Source organism: Erithacus rubecula, assembly GCF_903797595.1.
Source record: "Erithacus rubecula genome assembly, chromosome: 2".
NCBI classification, from domain to species: domain Eukaryota; kingdom Metazoa; phylum Chordata; class Aves; order Passeriformes; family Muscicapidae; genus Erithacus; species Erithacus rubecula.
The window spans coordinates 100,688,484-100,707,037 of NC_136685.1; the positions used below are offsets into that span (position 1 = coordinate 100,688,484).

At 43.2% G+C, this 18,554-nt stretch overlaps 2 protein-coding genes across 8 annotated transcripts in view; both read left to right on the plus strand.

Annotated features, from left to right (window-relative positions):
* GPCPD1 (glycerophosphocholine phosphodiesterase 1) overlaps positions 1 to 7,099 on the plus strand; it is a 40,464-nt gene extending 33,365 nt beyond the window's left edge. For 4 of the 6 annotated variants that reach the window (XM_079324287.1, XM_079324284.1, XM_079324288.1 and 1 more), the window contains 3 exons: positions 23 to 158; positions 477 to 637; positions 6,737 to 7,099. In XM_079324287.1, coding sequence (XP_079180413.1) covers positions 23 to 158; positions 477 to 637; positions 6,737 to 6,941 — 502 coding nt within the window. In that variant the 3' untranslated portion in view covers positions 6,942 to 7,099. Of the gene's footprint in view, positions 1 to 22; positions 159 to 476; positions 638 to 3,270; positions 6,168 to 6,736 lie in introns of those variants that run through there. The other 2 variants (XM_079324289.1, XM_079324286.1) reach the window with 1 other exon arrangement.
* Positions 7,100 to 12,758: 5,659 nt separating this feature from the next.
* Positions 12,759 to 17,242, plus strand: MAL (mal, T cell differentiation protein (MAL blood group)). 2 transcript variants are annotated; one of them, XM_079324957.1, is made up of 4 exons: positions 12,759 to 13,062; positions 16,269 to 16,439; positions 16,571 to 16,696; positions 16,915 to 17,242. In XM_079324957.1, exons 1-4 carry the CDS (start codon positions 12,976 to 12,978, stop codon positions 16,987 to 16,989), a joined length of 459 nt encoding a protein of 152 aa, XP_079181083.1. In that variant the 5' UTR covers positions 12,759 to 12,975; the 3' UTR covers positions 16,990 to 17,242. The 2 variants fall into 2 exon arrangements, with proteins under 2 accessions (XP_079181083.1, XP_079181082.1); XM_079324956.1 differs by lacking the exon at positions 16,915 to 17,242 and having other exon boundaries at positions 16,571 to 16,896.
* Positions 17,243 to 18,554: the final 1,312 nt, after the last annotated feature.

Sequence of the window (18,554 nt, forward strand, 5' to 3'; positions counted from 1 at the left end):
GTGGGCTTTTTTTTCCTGACAGGATCCGACATAAGCAAAACAAGTATCCTGTGTTATTTCTCACCCAAGGGGAATCTAAAGTCTATCCAGAGCTTATGGATCTCAGATCTCGCACAACTCCAATTGCCATTAACTTTGCACAGTTTGAAAACTTGCTGGTAAGCTGAAAAGTTAAAATCAAGCTAAATTATTACTGCTTGGTTTAAATCTATCATTTTTGATATTAATGCTTTAAATTATGACTAACCTCACTAAAGGAATACACTAATATTGGGTAACTGCCAAAAAACTGTTCATTGGTTTAAATGCTTTTTAATATGGTGTTTGAAAAATAGCACTATAAATAAACTCTAATTATATTAAATATTTTTTTATTATTATAGATAAAATAAGAAGCTGCTAGTGTCAAAAGATTAAAAAAGCAGATATAAATGTTTCAGAGATTTGGATTTTAATTGAAGTCTTTTCTATTTCAGGGAATTAATGTGCATTCTGAAGACCTCCTGAGGAATCCAGGGTTTGTTGCACGGGCCATATCCAAAGGCCTGGTTATTTTTTCATGGGGTGATGATGCAAATGACCCGGAAAACAGGAGGAAGTTGAAAGAATATGGTGTTCATGGGTTGATATATGACAGGTACTTAATTGTGGGGTTTTAAAATAATAATCATAATCATCAAGCTTAGAAACTGTTGTAAATTGATTCTGGTGAAATTTCATATTGCTGCTTGCTTGACTGAGTACAGAAAGCACAAGGACCCAGTAAACTCAGATCAAGAGCAAGTTTAACACCGGTTCCCACTCTTTCAGCTGTATATGTGAAACAAAATACCTTTTGTTTTTCCTAAGATAAATGTAAATGTAATTTGATTCTTCAAAGAATTAGTGCATGGCATACATGTTTAAGGTTCTACTAATAGTCATGATAGTAATTTTTAAGTTATGTATGTGATACAGTGAGGAAAATGCTACTTGTTTGACTGGACGTTTCAGCATTCTACATTAAGCTGTGGAAATAGTTAACACAACATTGTGTTGTGTTTTAAAGCTGTGATTTATTTTTCCTATTAAAATCAGCTTGGAGTGACTCCAGGGCAAACTGCCAAATTAGTTTTAAGAAAGTATCTGTTATGTCCAAAAGTTCAGGTAGAGACATCAGAATACTGTTAGATGTTTGAGCAAAAATGTTGTGTTATTTGGTTGCTTACAAAAACTCAAAGTTTTAGCTCTTCTGTCTCTGAAGATGAAAAATTCACCATTATGAGATGAAGTTTAATTTGAAAAGCTGTATTAAACTATTTATTAAAGAATTTCTGAGAGATGAGAAGATAATTGGGAAAGCGTTAGGTGTAACTGAAGTTTCAAACTACAGAAGGCCTTCAAACCTTCTGTTTTAGTTAGAGTATTGCTTTGTATATTGCTTAACCTGGGGGAAAAAATAAAAAAAAAAAAAGAAAGGTGGGATCAATAATTGTCAAAGGCTCTGTTTTATAAAGTGAAAACTGAGAGTCAATTTAATCATATCTAGGGGCAAGAAATCAAATATATTTGCTTGTAGAGTTCTAGGCTCTGTAAAACAGTTAACTCTCTTCAATCTGTAGTTGACTGCTAAGAGTCCTCTGCTAAGCTCCACTGCTTCTCAGATTTGCCAGAGGTGTCACTTCTTGTGCTGTACAGACTGTCTCCTGTTCATTGGCAGTAAAAAAGGAATAACTAGGTTTTTACTCTGGGGAGTGCTGTGTGTTGCACCTCTGCTGCAGCTCAGGGCTGGGGCCCCTTTTAGTCAGTGGAAAATACCTCTGGACTAGAATGCAGGTGAAATAATCCTGTGACTACATAGTGTGCAGTCATAGGGTAGTGAAAATTTATTCTGTGGTATGCATAAGTTCAAGTGATACATTGTTAGTGTGGTGTTTTAATCAAACACTGCTGCATAAAGTGTTCTTAAAATCTCTTGTCTCATGTCAACTAGTCCAGTCTTCCAGAGTTGTTAATTACTCCTGGTGCAATAGATATTCACTGCTATGGTAAAACAGTAAAGCAGGTGACAGCCTAATTTCGGACTTCATGTTACTTTTTATTGCTTTAGATACTTCACACTTCTTAAATGTTGTGGAATTTATGTTGAGGCTGCAAGTCAGCTGCGTGTCACTTTGTGTCCTGTTGTACTGTTTGGTGTGTTTTCAGTTGTAATAGAACACCTTTAATCTCACTTTTTGATAACCAGCCAATTCATTGGAAGCCTGAATTCCCTTGTAGATTTAACTAAATAAAAAAATTCTTAACCTTCCTTCACTGTTTAGATCATCTGGATTCTTAATAGTGTTCATCTCTCATCTCACTGCTTCTCTCACTTCCACTTCAACATTTTCCCATTTTTTGGAGAGGAACCCCAAAATTAGTATTAACTCCAAAGCTGTTATTGCAGGCTTGTTAAGTGTAATTTCTAAATGTCACTTCTCTTGTTTTCTGTAGGCTAAAACAAATAGTGGGATGTGCCTTTGCAATTCTTAATTACTTTTCAAGTTTTACTGATTGTGTAAATAAAATTAAATTGAATTCTAATACAGATTAGGATATGACTTTCTGAAAGTTTCATTAGATGTCTCAAGGTGGATAATTTGAAATGCAGATGGTACCTGCAAGTCCTGCAATGTAGGAATGTAAACCTGGCAGCCAATGTTTCCACTTAAAGCTGGAGCTGCTGGTAAAAGAGCTAGTCTTTCAGATCATTTGAGACTTGAAGTTGATACTAAGAGTTCAAATAGGTATGGTGTCAGCATCTATATTCTGTGTTATATGGAGTTCAGCCATAAATAAATTTAAAACTAAATCAAAAAAGCAGAACTCATGAGAGGTGTAGATGTTCCAAGGTGGAGAAATAAGTAGGGACTGCAGGAATCTGTTTTAGTGTAAAGCCAGTTCATGCTGTCATTGTGTCTTCAAATTCCAGAATATTTCCAAGGCTGAATTAAGATGATGCTTCCATGGTTTCTGCAAAATCTTTGTTCACTGGGTTTATGGCCAAGTCCAGATATCTGTCAAATATGGTATTTTGTGTTGCTGTTTACTAGACCTTTACTTACACCATGTTAAGTGATAATTATCTGAATAATCTAGGAAGTGAATAGAGGAATTTTAGTGAATTTTAGATTGCTTGTATGTAGCATTTAGTTACTGTGTGCAGTAGTTATTTCTGAGATTATGAACTGTGTGCATGGAGATTATTTCTGTAAGCTTTTTTTTTCCAAACTTTAATCATCCATGTAGAATTGACCAAAACACTGTAGCCAGTTGTGAAGATGGCAGAAAAACTGTGTCCTGAATACCAAAAGTTGGTGAAACCATGCACTGGGCAAAAAAAAATGCAGGTAGGGGGTCTGGCTTTGCTTTGCATGAAGGAAAACTGCAAGACTAAATCTGGGAAGCTTACAAATGCCAAAAATATTCAAAAGCTGATCTCACTGGGGCAGAGGAAAGAACACAAATGCACTCCCTCCCCCAATCCAGGCCTTTCTCCACTTGGGCTGCAGATTATTACATATACTCAAAGTCATTAATCCAAACAGATGTTCTGGGATGCTGAGATTATATTCTCCTGTTTTCCTATGTTCGACTACCATTTGTCTCAGTGTTTAACCAAATTATTTGAATTAAAAGGATAGCCTGTACAGAAAGGTGCCACATCTGCCTTCAGGCTTTTATTTGGGCTCTTACACAGGAAAGCACTTCATGTGCATGATTGGGTATCTTCTGTCTGCACAGAAATCTCATCCTTAAAATGCTTTATTAGTCTGATGCTTAGATTTTAATTCGAGAAGAAATTTCAATCTATTGTGAAATTCTCCAGCTTGGTTAAAATGCTGATTTTTAAAGCAGGATTTCTGGGGTGATAGATCTGGTGCTTTTCTCCTGGATAGGCTTTATAAACAGTCCAGAAAATATTTCTGTATTTGAATATACTTAACTCAGTAAGAACAAAGCAGCCTTGTGTTTTCACATCTGCTGGCTGTATATTAAATACCAATGTGGAGAGGGGTGGGTGCTAGCTTACACTTGCATCATCTTTTCTCATTCACTTTACATTATCTGAATTTTGTTTGAGTTATACACAGAAGTGCATAAAAATACTAAATCAGTATTTCCAAAACATGGATGCTGAGAGCTTTTCCATGACAGCTTTGTCCAAACACTACAGTTCCTTAGACTGCATGTTGCATTTGCAGGCAAAAGCTGTGCTTGATTGGTATTAGTAACTTCCCAACATTTACACAAATATACCTGGTAATCAAATCAAAAGCATTTTAAACACCTCTCAGAAGCAGAGGACTGCTGAAATCTGGGCTGCCCAGTTTGCCTGAAACTGCATGTTACTTCAATAACAGCATGGATATGTGGAGGAAGTGAGTATGAGTTGACTTCTAATCTACTCAGTGATTGAATTAAGATGTTATGCAGTGACAGTCTGTTTCCCTATTTTGTGAAATGCAAAGTAAACTCAAGTTTTTCTTGAGATCTAAAGAAAAGTCAAAAGCTTTAAACAAAAGCTTCATCAAATCTTTTGAGCATGAAAACAGTATTTCAGTGCTGCTGCCTCTTGTTTTGTATGTGTTTTCAGAGGTTGCAGAACACCCTTCAGGAGCCAAACACTTCTGTGTTACACAAACTGCAGAGCCCTGCAGCATCCTGCAAGTCTTTTGTAGAAGGTGCTTACTTTAAAAAGTAATGTTTAAAGGACTTCTCAGTCTTTTGCAGGGCTTACTTAAGAGGAGATAGATGGAGAAACTTTGGTGCATAGTTGATTATAAATAATTGTCCTCTTGAAGAATGGAAAATAGGAGGATGAGAGTTTATTCCTTATCTTTACAGTTATGTTGGAAATAATTGGTGAAGTACTGGAGCTCTGTTGCTGCAAACTGGTGGTGTACTTTTGTGGACCCAAACAAAAAGTAGAGTCAAGGAATTCTGAAGTTTTGCTTGTGTTGTCTTCTCTGCCTTTGGTTTAAAAGAAACTGTATACACACATTGAACTGGACTGACTCTAGTGGACAACTTGAAAGGAGCTTGGAGGATTGAATTTGTCTAGAATCTCAACTGAAAGGAATTTAGAATGAAGCAGGAATGAAAGAGTTTATACTTGTTGTAGTAAAGAACTAGTAATAAAATACAGAAGCTGCTTAGACGCATTCCTAGCCACATCCTAGGAGCAAGGGGCTTAGAAGAACCATGCTTTTGCATGTTTCAGTGTCTAACTGATGGGAAGGACTTCAATTCTTAGTTCCTAACGTGTTTTGTATAGAAAACCATCCTCAGGTTTCAGTTTTTTGTCTGGAATTTCCGGGGAAATTTGTAAGGTGTCAGCTGACTCAACTGAAGCACAGGAAGGAAGGTAGAGCTGTTACTTTGCAGAAAGCTTCCATTGGGCAAATTTGTTTGAATTTCATCAAACTGGACAGGACTATCATCACTTCCAGGAGTTTCTTCACAGAAATTGTCCTTGACCTTACTGTGATCCATATCAGTATTTCCTGTGGAAATGTTTCCTCACTTGAATCCCTTTATTGTACCCATGTTTGAGCTGCATGTTGTTTTTGGTGTCTTGGAGTTGACAGCAGTTCATAAGTTGTCTTGTCAGGGTAAAAGGGCACCTCATAGTCTCACATCAACACTACATTGTTTTGTTAGTGGCATTGGTTCCTTTTGGGCATAACTTTAAAAATGTGTGAGACACAAAGGATGATGAAATAAAAAACAAGCTACTTCCTTGAAGGAATCTTAAGTGAAGTATGAACATTCTTAAAGATGGAAGCAGAAGCCATAGTAATTTCTTGCAGAAGTTTTCATTTGGAGGAGATAAACCTGCAATACCTGGAACTGTGTGTGTGCATCATCTGAAAGTGAGAGCAACTGGGTGCCAGGATTAAAATTTTGGATATAAACATGCTGATACTAGAAATGAATGTTGGGAAATCAAGGTATATTCTTGTTACAGTAGGTGTTGTGCCAGTGTTAGGTTGCAGGAGCACCAATGCTTTTCTTTGTAATGAATTAGACCATAATAGTGTTTGAGTTGTGCTCAGTGCTTACACTGCCACTCAAAATGTGGTTTGGATTTGTACAATCTGATATGATGCTGACATTTCAAATCCTGCAGCTTTGTTTACTTGTGGAGAACAAGAAAGTGAAAGGGGGATAGACTGTTTAAAATATTGTGGATGGTTAATTTGCATTAGTTGTGGAGAGAGGTCAGATTTTCTGTTTTTCACTTCTCACTTAATATTGAGGTCATAATTATGGTAATTTAAACTGAACTGTGGAGAGGTGAAATGGTTCTTGAAACAGTAAGTATACACTCCAGGCAGTATTATGTGCAAGCAGTATATCACAGCCTTCAGATAATCTCAGGGTTCTGAAATTTCTTATGCTTTGAACCTTGAAGCCTGGAGCATTGCTCTTGTTTCACTGCTTAGTGCCACCTGTAAAATCACATTTGTCAGGGGATTGAGTATATGCCAGTAGCTTTTTGGTATATCCAATGAAACACTAGTCTGTGAAAAGGGAATACCATTTTATATTGTGAAATGAGCAGCAAAACGTAGAGTACTAACCCCAAACAAACTGTCTTTGGGACCTAATTTTGCTCTTTTAAGGAAAAAACAGGTGCTTCATCTGCTGTACATTTCTGTGGACTGCTAGCTTATACTGATTAGTGTTTTTTCTTTTCTCATTTGTTTAGGATATACGATTCAAATCCTGAACAACCAAATGTATTCCAGGTGGAACAGCTGGAACATCTCAAGAGGGAACTGCCAGAGTTGAAAAGCTGTGTGTGCCCCTCAGCTAGCCACTTCAAATGCATGGCTCCATGTAAATGCAATCTTAGTTACCTGGAAGAGAAATCTGTAGATAACTTGAAGAGTGTTCAGATGCAAAAGGACTAATTTTAGGCAGAATGCTGTTTTACATCTATAAAAGTTTCATCATTGGAATAGTTCTGTCTATGCTTTCAGATTGGTTTTAATTTTAAGTCTTCAAATAGCAATAACTGTGTTCCTCCTTCCTAACAGTACTTAGTAAAATTTCACACAATGTTAAAATATTCAGCCAGTTATAGTTATTGTTCCAATTTACATATACAGCTTTAACTTTTTCCTCAAATCATCTAAAATCTTGAAAGTTATCACTAGTGCTTTTAAAAAAAAACAATTAAGCAGTCTCAGTAGTGAAAGCTCACAAACTAAATTGTAGAGAAGTTACTATAATCTGATATTGAGTATGCTGAAAATTGTTTTGATTTTGACTTTACTTTCAGGGTGGCAAGCTGTAGCATTTATCTGAAAGCAGGAAATTGAGAGTGATTTTAAGACACATAAAAATAGATCTGGCCTATAAAAAGATCTGAATGAATTGGTACCTCATGTATATGTATTTGCACTGGTAGATCCACCTGTACAAAGCTTTGTGCCATTTTAAAATACTTTTTTATGTTTTTAGCAAACTGCAGCACACTTTTCCCCACTTGATTGGATGTTCAGGCTGCTGCCTTTGTTTCCTCAGCTCTCAGTTCCGTGGTACAGTGCCCATGCACGAACTATGAGTGCAGGGTTTTTGTTAATCGCACACAGGGCTGCTAAACTTCAACAATGTTGCTAATAATCTTAACAGAATTACAGAAACATCTTCAGTGGTCGAGAATCTTTTTTTGCACAGTAACCTTAACGAACAGAGTATGTTCCCTGCACAAACTCTACAAAATGCATGCTTTATCTATTAAGCATGAAATCTAGGTGTTTGCTGAGGTCCTTGCATCTTTATGGTGCTAGTTATGTGTGAAGGGTGCAAGGATCAGCTCAATAACTTAATCTCCTTTGCCTGAGAAACCACAAGCCTGTTATTCACAAACATTTGGAGAAGAGGCTATACCATATGTGGTTTGTCTTACTTACATAATGCAAGCTACTGGCTTTTGTATTTTGCAAGATTTTTGGCTTTTACCATGGAGCAAGAATCACAAATGTACTGAATTCAGATAATCGGTATTTTGTTGGCTGGTATCTATCCTCTGTAATTTATTACGAAGTCATAGTTTAGAGTTCTTAATAGATAAGTATGCATGTCTCTTCTCCTCCTGACGTTGCAGGTCATGCCAACACAACAGCTGTAACTTTCTACTGAAGTGTTAATGTATAATAAGAATGGGAAATATTTATTTTTTTTCTCTTGTAAATTGACAATGAAAACAATAGTATGTACTATATTCTTTATATACAGTCATTGCTACATATAGAACTGATTGTACAAAGAGTAAAGCCATTGCAAATAAGTGCTTGAGCCTGCACTGCTGAGCAGTTTGAAACAGCTTGTTTTGACTTGTGCATTTGAGTATCTAAGGTTTGTTTGTCCTGCACAAACAGCACAATAGTGATTAGGTGTCTGGAAGCCTTCTTTTATTAAAAAAAAACAAAACAAAAATGCAAAACAACCCTAAACCAAAACTGAAAGTGTGTGAGCTGTGTTTTTGAGAAGGGGAGGGGACACTGAACCATAATCTTGGCATCAGGAACCTGTGGCTGTCACTTGATACATTCCTCACCTATGTGATTAATTCTTAATTTTTTTTTTTTTTTTCCCTCATTTGTGTACCCTGTGGGATCCTCTTGACAGGTCTTGAGGTCTTTGCCAACTGATACTCAACTCCTGGCAGAGTTTGTGTCACTGCCTGTGAAAGCTGGGCAGCACCTCCGCAGAGATATTGAACGTGACACCTGTTCTGTGCAAAGGGGGTTTAGAAACTGTGCTGTGTGCAGCACCCTCTCACAGTAATGCCAGTGAGATGCTCAGGAGGGCTTAGGCACCCTTAAAATCTTATTTCCCAGCCTTCAGTGTTTCAGTGCCTCTTCTGTTTGAGGGGAATGAGGGTGGAAATAAATTCACCCACTGCAATGATTTTACTGGACAGTTTTGAGCAGTGTTACTGTTGGTGTTTTCTTGCTGACTCCCTTTTTCCTGAATAAGTTTTGTCACCAGCTTCCTCCAAACCTGAGGAGCTTCAGCAGCTCTCCTGCTGTGCCAGTTCTTGGAGCTGAGCTCCAGCTTGGCCATGCTGAGCAGCTGTTCTGCCACAGCCACTGGCACTGCAGGCAGGATAGAGGGAACCAAAGAACAGGAATTTGGGATCTGGCAGGGGAAACTGCCACCTCCTGCTTTGGAGTGATTGTTGGAGACAAGCATAGTCCAGGGCAGAGATGGCTTTGCTCCAGCCAAGGGACTGCAACAGAATTTTAATCCAGAGATGTGTGAGTTGTAGTAGTGGAGACAGAATTTCTCTCTTGATTTTTGGAACATTTCCTTTTGGCCCACCCAAAGACTGGGCTCTACATCTGTAGTATTGGTTGCTAAATGACACTGCCACTGTATGCCTCAACTACCATGGGCAGTGAGTATGGACTGCTGCAGTTCCACCAGTCCTGAGCTCCTGATGCAGCAACCAACTGCCAGCACACCAGCTCTGCTGCCCTGGAAGTGATCTGGGCTGGATAGAACCCAGTCATGGACTAAGGGAAGACTGAACCTCTACAGGCACCTTAGAGGGACATTGACTATGGAAATGATGCCTGTACTTGTATGTGTATATATATATATATATATATATATATGTAGCTGGGCATGACAGAGCTGGTGTGTTGTGATAAGCAGTGGCAGTTTCCACTTAGAAAGTTTGGATGCTACCTCCAAAATTTCTCCAAATACCTGAGCCTTCACGTTTTTTCAGTCACATAGATCTTGTACCTTAACTGTAAACATGCAGCAAAAGTCTTGGTCACAACAGCTTCCAGATAAGGGAAAGTTGCTGGCTCCACATTTGCCTCACATCCCTGGAATTCCACCCCACATCTTGGAATTTTGTGCTTTTCATCTTGGACTATCACTCTTGCAGAACCCAGCTTCAAAGCTTTAAACAACCAGCAACTGCTTCCACACAGTTCTTAGAGGAAAAAAAAGCCAGCCCTGGCCTTACCCTTCCTCTTGCAGCCTGTAGCCTGTGCCACATGGAGGTCTTTGTTCTTCCCCCTGTGTGTGCCCTCAGAATCCAAAATTAAAAAAAACTCCAGCAGCTGCTCCCACAGAGCAGGTCCTGGAAGAAAGAGCCAGTGCGGGACTATACCTTTCTTTTGTAACCTATAAACTGCACTGGGGTAATTCACCTTCCCTTCCTCAGGATCCAAACCTGGAGCCCTCCACTAACTGCTCCCACTAAAGGTGCCAGGACAAAAAAGATGTTGGCTTTTACCTTCCCCCTGTCACCATTCAGAACTCCAGCCTATATCCCTGTGTACTTTCTAGACAAATAAATGTACTGTGGTGCTGCCTCAGAAACCCAAAGGGCAGATCTGAAGTCAAAAGTGTCTAGTCCCTACTGGCAAAATGTACCAGGACAAAAATAAATACATTTATTTTGGAAGGCAAGCAGCTCTTCCCAGTGTTCCTGGTGCAGATAAGAGGCTCCAGCAGCCACTTTCTTTCATGTCACTTCCTGTGTGGGAGCAATCCACTCCCAGGAGCCCTGCACCAAAATTTGGATGCTGCCTCCAGTATTGAATACATCCACCAGGGACTGCTCTAACACAGCTCTCTTGAAAGAGCTGTTCTGGTTTGCACCTCCCTGGAGCAGCATCTGCACCACCAGCAATGGGGTGAGGTGCTTTCCTCAGCAAGTAAAGGCATCCTCATCCTCCTTCTGGAGCTCACCTCAGGTATTTGGATACCTCCTCCAAAACTGTGTATATCCAGGCATCCCTTTCAGAGAAACCTTTCCAGAATAGAAAGCTGTTAGTGGTTTATACCTCTCTAGGGACCCTGTCACGTCATCCTTTTCTTTCAGGTGGCCAGCACCTGACAAGGATGAATTTTAAGGACTGCTTTGTTTAAATTGAGAATGATTAGATGAAAATCTAAAAAGATAAAAATGCAAAGTGGCAAAATGGATTATTTACTACACAATACAGCTGCTACTACGGTGCTCTATTTATTGCACCAATAATACAGCTAACTTAATAACTACCAAACAGAGATTGATGTTACCCGTGTCACTGACCATGGGCAAGTCTCTCACTCAGCCTCCAGAGGCGTCTCTGAGAGGTGTTCCCACTCAAGGGAAGGATCTTCATGCATCTAAAGGAGATATCCTGGGAAAACTGGGATTAATCTTTTGTACTATGAAGAGGTTGATTGTCCTGCAACTAGATTCTGTGTTGTCCTCAGCAGAACATGTTTGTGTGACATGTTACCAGCTCTGGTTTCTGCTCAAAACTTTGGTCTCTCACTTCCCTACCAGGCTCTTCCACATTCCTGCTGATGCCCACCTCAGTCAGGAGGAGCACCCTCCTGAGGAGCCTAGTTTAAGAGAGTTTGGTCAAGCTGGTCTCAGCATTCCTCACCACTGAAACCCAGTGTTCTACTGAACCCCCTTTTTTAATCCATCACCAAAAATATGTAAATAAGACAAAGAAGGGGTTCTTTAAAGCTATCCCAGCCCTTCCAAATGGAACAGCACCAGTGCCCCTGCCTCTCATAATGCAGTTGCTTGTTCCTCACACCAGTCCTGTGGTCCCAGGAGTAGGAGAGCTTCATCTCTGTCCCTTACAGAGACTGTGAGACCCCTCTGGAGCTGTGTCTGTGTCTCCAGCTCCAAGGCCTGCATTCCTACAGCTTCCAGCTCTCCCTCTTTGCTGACTGGTTTCTAGGCCTGCCTCACATCCAAGTTTTCATCCACTAAGTGTAGCTGTGTCACCTTAGGGCAAATGGAATCTCACTAGAGAAGTGGGAAATCAGGTGGATGGAGCAAAAACACTCTCCCACCTTTGAGGAAGTCATGAAGGTCAGCATGGACTCTACACCTAAGTGAGAAGAGACCTCAGGAAAAAAAAAAGAAAGGTGGCATTATCTAGTTAGGTGGTTTTGCTTCAATAGACTGGAAATACTAGAGCTTAGGGTTTGGGTAAGAGGCATCCATCCCACCCCTTCCCTGCCCCAGCAGCACTGTGGTTCTGTGCTTGCTCTGCCATGTAACCCTGCCCCTCACTTCATCTGCTTACTAAAAGCATTTGCCCGGTTTTTCTGATGTTGCAGCCTCTTCCACTCATCTGCCTCACCACTTTCTCCAAGAGACAGTTTTAATACTGTCTTCCATTCTCAAAGAAAGTCCTTTCTTTGCACTTTTTCACTTCAGCTTCTGGAGTTCTGTGGTTTTTGCTGTGTGCCCAAGTGTGTTAAAAAGGAGTAAATATTCCATATATTACTTGCTCCCATGGACTACAGACAAAAGGGAAATATTTAAAAAGTGAAACTGCTTGGGAAGTTTCATCATTTTAGGACATCTATGTTACCTTGGCATTTCTGCAATGATGGAGGTGGTTTGTCCTGCAGTTTGATTGCCCTCATCCCTGGATGTCTGGGACATTTCCAGCGTTTGCCCCATGTCACGTCCTGGCCTGCCTTGGCCACCAGCCACACTTGTGTCCTCTGCTGTGACCACCTCACGTGTGTGGGGGGCTTGCTGTGCAAACCCAAGGGGACACCAGGCTGCCCAGGTGTCCCTCAGGTGTCACCCCAGTGCCACCCGGCCCTGCCCAGGTGTCCCTCAGGTGTCACCCCAGTGCCACCCGGCCCTGCCCAGGACCTGCCTGGCCGCTCAGCCCGCTCGGGCTGGCCGGGCTTTGCTCCCAGTGCTGCCGCTGCATGTCCCCAGCAGCTCCCATGTGACTGAGTCCGGTCACAGTGTTTGGCCACACCTGTGCCACTCACAGCTGTCTTCATCTGACAGCAGGAAGCAGGGAGGAAAGGAACCAGGGCAGGAAGGGGAGGAAAGGAGGAAGAAAGGAGAGCAGGAAGGGGAGGAAAGGAGGGAGAGGGAGAGGTAAGGAGGCTGCATTCAGCATTGAGGAGCAGAGAGAATCTCCGTGCCAGAGGCTTCCAATGTCTTCCTCAACTTCCACCAGCACTTTGCCCAGTGGCCTGGCCGTCCTGACGACCTTCCCAGATGTGCTCTTCATCCCCGAAATCGTGAGTGCTGATTTTTCCCCGGGGGAGGGCCGTGGCTGCTGGCTGGGCACTCAGCACAGGTCGTGCTGCAGGTGTCTGGGGGGTGTCACTTGTCCCAAACCCTCAGGACCCTTAGCCACAAGGGGCTGGGGGCAGCTCACCCTCGGAGAAAACCACAGGGCGTGGGGCTCTGAAGCCCTCCCTAAGTCTGCCGTGGGATTTTCCTGGCGATTTGTAATTTCCTGCCGAAAATCCCGGCAGAGGTTGTTGGTGGGTTCACAGCAGGTTCCGATGGAGCCGGTTAATTACAGGCAGGTGATTTTAGCGGGCGGTGGAGGCAGAGGATGCGCTGCTCGCTCGGAGCAGGGCACTGAGGCGATGGGGGAATTGTTCCAGCTGCTCAGAGCCCCGCCAGCCCAGGCTGTGCTGCTCCGTTCGGCATTCCCGAGCCGCAGGTGCGGGGCTGCTGGACCTGGGCGTGTGGGCGAGCGAACGCTTGTAACTTCTTTCCACACTGTAACCTCATTGAGCAGAAGGAGATAATCATCTTTATGGACTTGGTCCATATGGTTAAAAGCATTTGCTTTCAGGTCATAAAATGCAAAATCTCAATTTGAACCTTTCCCCCATGCTCTCTGCCCCACTAGTGGAATGTGCTCTTCTCACAAGAGCTTGGGAGGCTTTTTCGAAATTCTGATTGCTTTGGCCCAGCACTGAAAGCTCTGGCTGGGTATGTTGGCGTTTAGATTATTTCAGACTAAAAACTTCATTTTTGTCATCTGGCACCAAATCCTGTCACCCAGCTTGGTCCACACTCCTGGGATTTACAGCATTCCCTTTGTTCTCCTGGTGATAAAACAATGTAGGAAAGAGGATGTAGAGAAAGGTTTTGCCTCAGCCCCTCCAATTGTGCTCTGCACACCTGACAGCAAGGTCCAGGTTTGCTGCAGCTCCATGGAGGTTAGTTCCTGTTGGTTCCTGTGGAGGTTTTGGCTGGGCAGACACTTGCCAGCCCCTCCTGAGCTGTGCCAGCCCTGGTGCTGAGCCTCAGCGAGCTCACTGCCCTTGAACTGCTTGTTTGTAATCCCTGTCTCCAGGGGATTTGTCAGGGCAGCTGGCTGAAATGAGCACGCTGTCCTTCGGCTTGGGAAAGATCTGGAAATATGCATCCTGAAGGCCCAGGAACCACCCAGGAAAGAGGAATGCTGCACAACTGGATTTCCTCATCTCCAGGAAGACTCTGGGCTGTGCAGCTGTGTGACCTCTGCTGTGTACAAAGGAGGTGGCTGCCTTGAATCACAGAGTTTCTCATTCTTTAGTGGAATTTCAGGTTGCCTACAATGGGCCAAGATGGTAACAAAACAAAACAAAATTGGCATTTTAAATGCTAAGACCGTTGTGAAATTTTCAGAAGATCCTACCTGCAGTTCAGATGATTGCCACATTTGCATGGGCTGATTAGTAGCTGCCATTTTTAACCTGTGAGGCACAGTTTAATTCTTGTCATCTATTTAATTTGAAGAACTTTCTGCACATATGGATACCCAGACCTATGTGGAAGAGCTGAACCAAGCTGAAAGCAGAGGTGTTTGCTTTGTAAAAGCCATTTAAAGAACAATTTTTTTTCTTAGACTGCTGTCCACATCCTGCTGTGAGTTATTGAAAGCCTCTCAATCCTTAATTCCTTTTAATGGGTTTTCACCATAAAACCGAAGTCAATAATCAAACCACATCAAACAGACTTTTCTGAGTAACTACAGCTTGCAGGAAGGAGAGATGGTGACTGGTAGGAAGTGAGTTGTGGTACATCTTTCCCCAACCTCTTATCTCACCATAATTTGTGCTTGATTTTAATGGAGCAGCCATAACATTTCTCTCCAGAATTTTTAGCTGCAGCACATTCATTTTGTCAGCACCTGGGTGATTAAAAGGACTAGATTAGTGTTCAAGTGTCAGCCTTTGGTTGTTACAAGAGGGACCAGAACAGCAGCACTTTGGAAAACACATTTTCTCTCAGGTCTTTGCCCCATCTCAAACACATAATTGATGTAATGTGTCAATTTGCATAATGGCACCAATAACTGTGGGGTGACACAAATGATGTAAGATTTTCTGAGTTATCATAAATCAGAAAGTTTCTTTTCAGTTGCAAAATGCCTGGAAGGAAATGGAAATGCCATGGAAATGGAAATGAGTAGGAGCTGGCACTTCCTGCTGGCTGGGATACACTGGCCATGCAAGGGTCAGAATGGCCTTAGGGTCAGCAAGGCTCTCCTGCCTCTGGACATTTTCCTGTATCCCAGACTGGCCAGTGGTGAGGGATAGGTCCCCAGAGCAGCACTGGTCCACACAATGTGGGTTCAGCTGTGGAGCTCCTTGTCACAGGATGTTGCACAGACTAAACTTTGCACAGGTGCAAGAAAACTGGGCAGATTTGTGGCACGAAAGAGCTACTGAGAGCATTGCAGTGCAAAAGCACCACTTGCACTCCAGTCATTGCACAGCACTGAACCACATGCTCCCATCCCCTTGTGCAGGAGTCTGCTGGTAAAGGGATGGAGCCTAGACATACCTGTCCCTGTGTACCACCAGAAAACCCATGGCAAAGTCCCAAGTCTGACTGAGAAGGTTCCACCTGCTCCCACACCAGCAGCTGGAGCCAGGCACAACTCTGGTATAGACAATGAGGGGTCCCAAAGAGCTGGAAGAGCAATAGAAGCTTCCTCTCCCAAGCAGAAGCAAGGTGCCTCACGGTCATTCCCCTACCCAGAGAGTCAAACCTCAGCCTGTTCTCCCCCCGCAGAGTGGTACTGGCAGGTGGCCTTTGTGAGAGCAGGGGTCTGCGCTGTTTGTGCAGGTGGGCTGGGTTTGACACTGCTCCTGGCAGGGATCTGACACACTGGCTGGGAAGCAAACACAGCTCTCCTAAATCAGCCTCCCTGCTCATTACAGCCAGTACTCAGAAGGGCCTGAGCCACCCTCCTGAGCACACTGGTGTGGAAAGGGTGTGAGTGGCAGTGGCACCTGGAGGCAGGGCAACAGTAAGGAATTTTTTTGGATCAGAATCAGTGCAGATGCTCCCAGCTAAACACCCAGTTTCAAGTGGAGGCTGGGAAGAAATCATGAGCTGTTGCCATGTGCAGTGCCAGAGGCGTGCATGACTTTTTGCTCTGCTCCGGACAAGTCCTTTTATCCCACACTCACCCTGACCCCCTCTGATCTTGCAGATCTTTGGGGGCCTTGTGTGGATCCTGGTGGCATCCTCGAGGATCCCAGACTCCATGCTGCAGGGCTGGGTGATGTTTGTCTCCGTGTTCTGCTTTGTCATGTCCATCTCCCTCCTGTGCCTCTACCTCTGCGGGGCGCACGGTGGTGGCGGCAGCTGCTGGGTCACCTTGGTACGTGCCTGTGACAAACCCCAGCCCTCCCTGCCTGGCTGTGCCCTGCACACTGGGACTCCAGATGGGACTGGGGAGGGTGTATGGGCAGGGTGACCCCTCAGAGTGACTGTGTGACTCCTGTTCCTCAGGATGTCATCTGCCAGGAGACAGCAGCGCTGTTCTACCTCAGTGCTGCGGTGCTGGAAGCCTACCTGACCTATGCCCTTGGCCTCTTCTCCCCTGGGCAGGTGTACAGGGAGAACATTGCTGCTGTGGTGAGTGCCTGGTGGGAGGGCAAGGAGGGCAGCAGTGCCTCTGGAGTGGCCTCATTGCAAATCCTTATTTGCTCCAGCAGTTTGGGGAGGGGGGAGAGAAACCAGTCGCTGTCTCCCAGATGTCCCCAAACATGTGGCACGTCACCAGGCGTGTGCTCGGTGCTGGAGTGGCACCATGCAACAGAAAATTGACTGGCTGCTGTGTTTTCCCACCACAGGTGTTTGCATTTGCAGCCACTCTGGTTTATGTGATCCACAAGGTGTTCTCACTCCTGCGGTGGAAATCGTCCTGAGAGCCTGAGCAACCCCAGGAACAACGACTGCCATCTCCAGGCTGGGTTTGGGTTTCATTTCCTGATGTATAGTCTGTAAACAAGCAGCTTTTCATGTGGGATCTTGGTGATGAAGACAAGGAGCCTGCCAGAGAAAGGAATATCCTGGCACAATCTGTTTCCTTTCAATATCTTACAGGCTGGGTACAGTTTGATGGTGGGACCAAAAAAAAAACAAAACATAAAAACCCCAAAAAACAAAATAAAACAAAACAAAAAACCAGAAACCAAAAAAATCCAAACCAAAACAAAAACAACAACAAAAGAAAAAGAACCACCAAGAAACAAAAAAACCCCACTCAGCTTTAAAATAATATAGTTGGGTTCAAAGGGCTAAAATATCCCTGGACTGCACCTTTATGCATCCAGGGTTGTTACTGGTATCCAGGGGAAAATGAACAACAAGCACCAAGCAGCACAAGTGTGAAACAGTCCTTTTAATTGCTGTTGTGCCCATTTAAGAAGCTGTCATTTTAATTGCTGTGTGCCCATTTAAGTTTGTTTCCCTGCCTATAACCACTGTACAAATTAATATTTTCATGCAGTTTCTGGAAGTGCCTTCTCTGGCTTGCAATGGGCAATGAGGACAGTGTTTAACTCAGCTCAGGAGCAATTTGGGCCATTGCAGTTCCTGGAAGTGCTGCTGAATTCTGAGGCACACCAGGAATTTCCACTGCCTTTGATCCCCCTGCAAAGCAGAACCTGGAAGGGGCCCAGTAGGCTGTAGGAGAATTCTCTGGGTGATCAGAATCAAATCCTTGATAAGCTGAAGCAATCAACTCCTGCTCTTGGTGAATGGCTACTCTCTCACACTACCACGGTGTCACTAATAAAGATGGGTTTGCTGTGATTTTGCGAAGGGGTGAGTCCTTGCTGCTCTTTTTCCCTTTGCTGCACCCAGGCACAGCCCAGGACCCTGACAGGGCAGTGCCACCACGGGGCTTGAGTCAGTGGCTGGGTGGAGCTCAGTTGCCAGCTGGGGTTAAACCATGACAATGAATTAATTGAAACGGGGTTTGGACCCAGGAAGGGATATTTTCAACACAGTGAAAACAGTGGTGCCAAATTATCTCTTCCAGCTTGTGGGGCAAAAACTGCTTCAATTTAAAGTCTGAAGTTCCTTGATAACAACAAGGACTAGAGGACAAGAGGGAAATAGAAATTCACTTGGAGGTTCCTCTGTTGCTTCATATCCAGGGAAACTTTTGACCTGTGACCATAGGTTTGGTTTGAAGCTTTTTAATTACAAACTAAGGAAAACATTTGTGAGGTTCTTTTCCTAGCTAAAAACCAGCTTGACTTGTTTTGCTTGTGTTACTGTGACCACAGGAAACTGGTTGCAACAGAGGTAGGAAGAGAAATCCCTTTTCAGAGCAGGGAGGGAACTCAAAACCACTTTGGACAATGGCACAGTGCTCTGAAGTTCAACATCCACCTGTTGAAACTGGTTTCATCATCCCATCATCATGGGGTGTGTGTGTGTGCCCAGGTTCTGTGGCATTGGAACACAAAGATGCCTCTCTGTT

Coding starts and splice junctions, on each gene's coding strand:
- MAL (XM_079324956.1), top strand. CDS start 12,976: ATGTCTTCCTCAACTTCCACCAGCACTTTGCCCAGTGGCCTGGCCGTC. Junction 13,063..16,268: donor TGCTCTTCATCCCCGAAATC/GTGAGTGCTGAT, acceptor CTGATCTTGCAG/ATCTTTGGGGGCCTTGTGTG. Junction 16,440..16,570: donor GCAGCTGCTGGGTCACCTTG/GTACGTGCCTGT, acceptor CCTGTTCCTCAG/GATGTCATCTGCCAGGAGAC.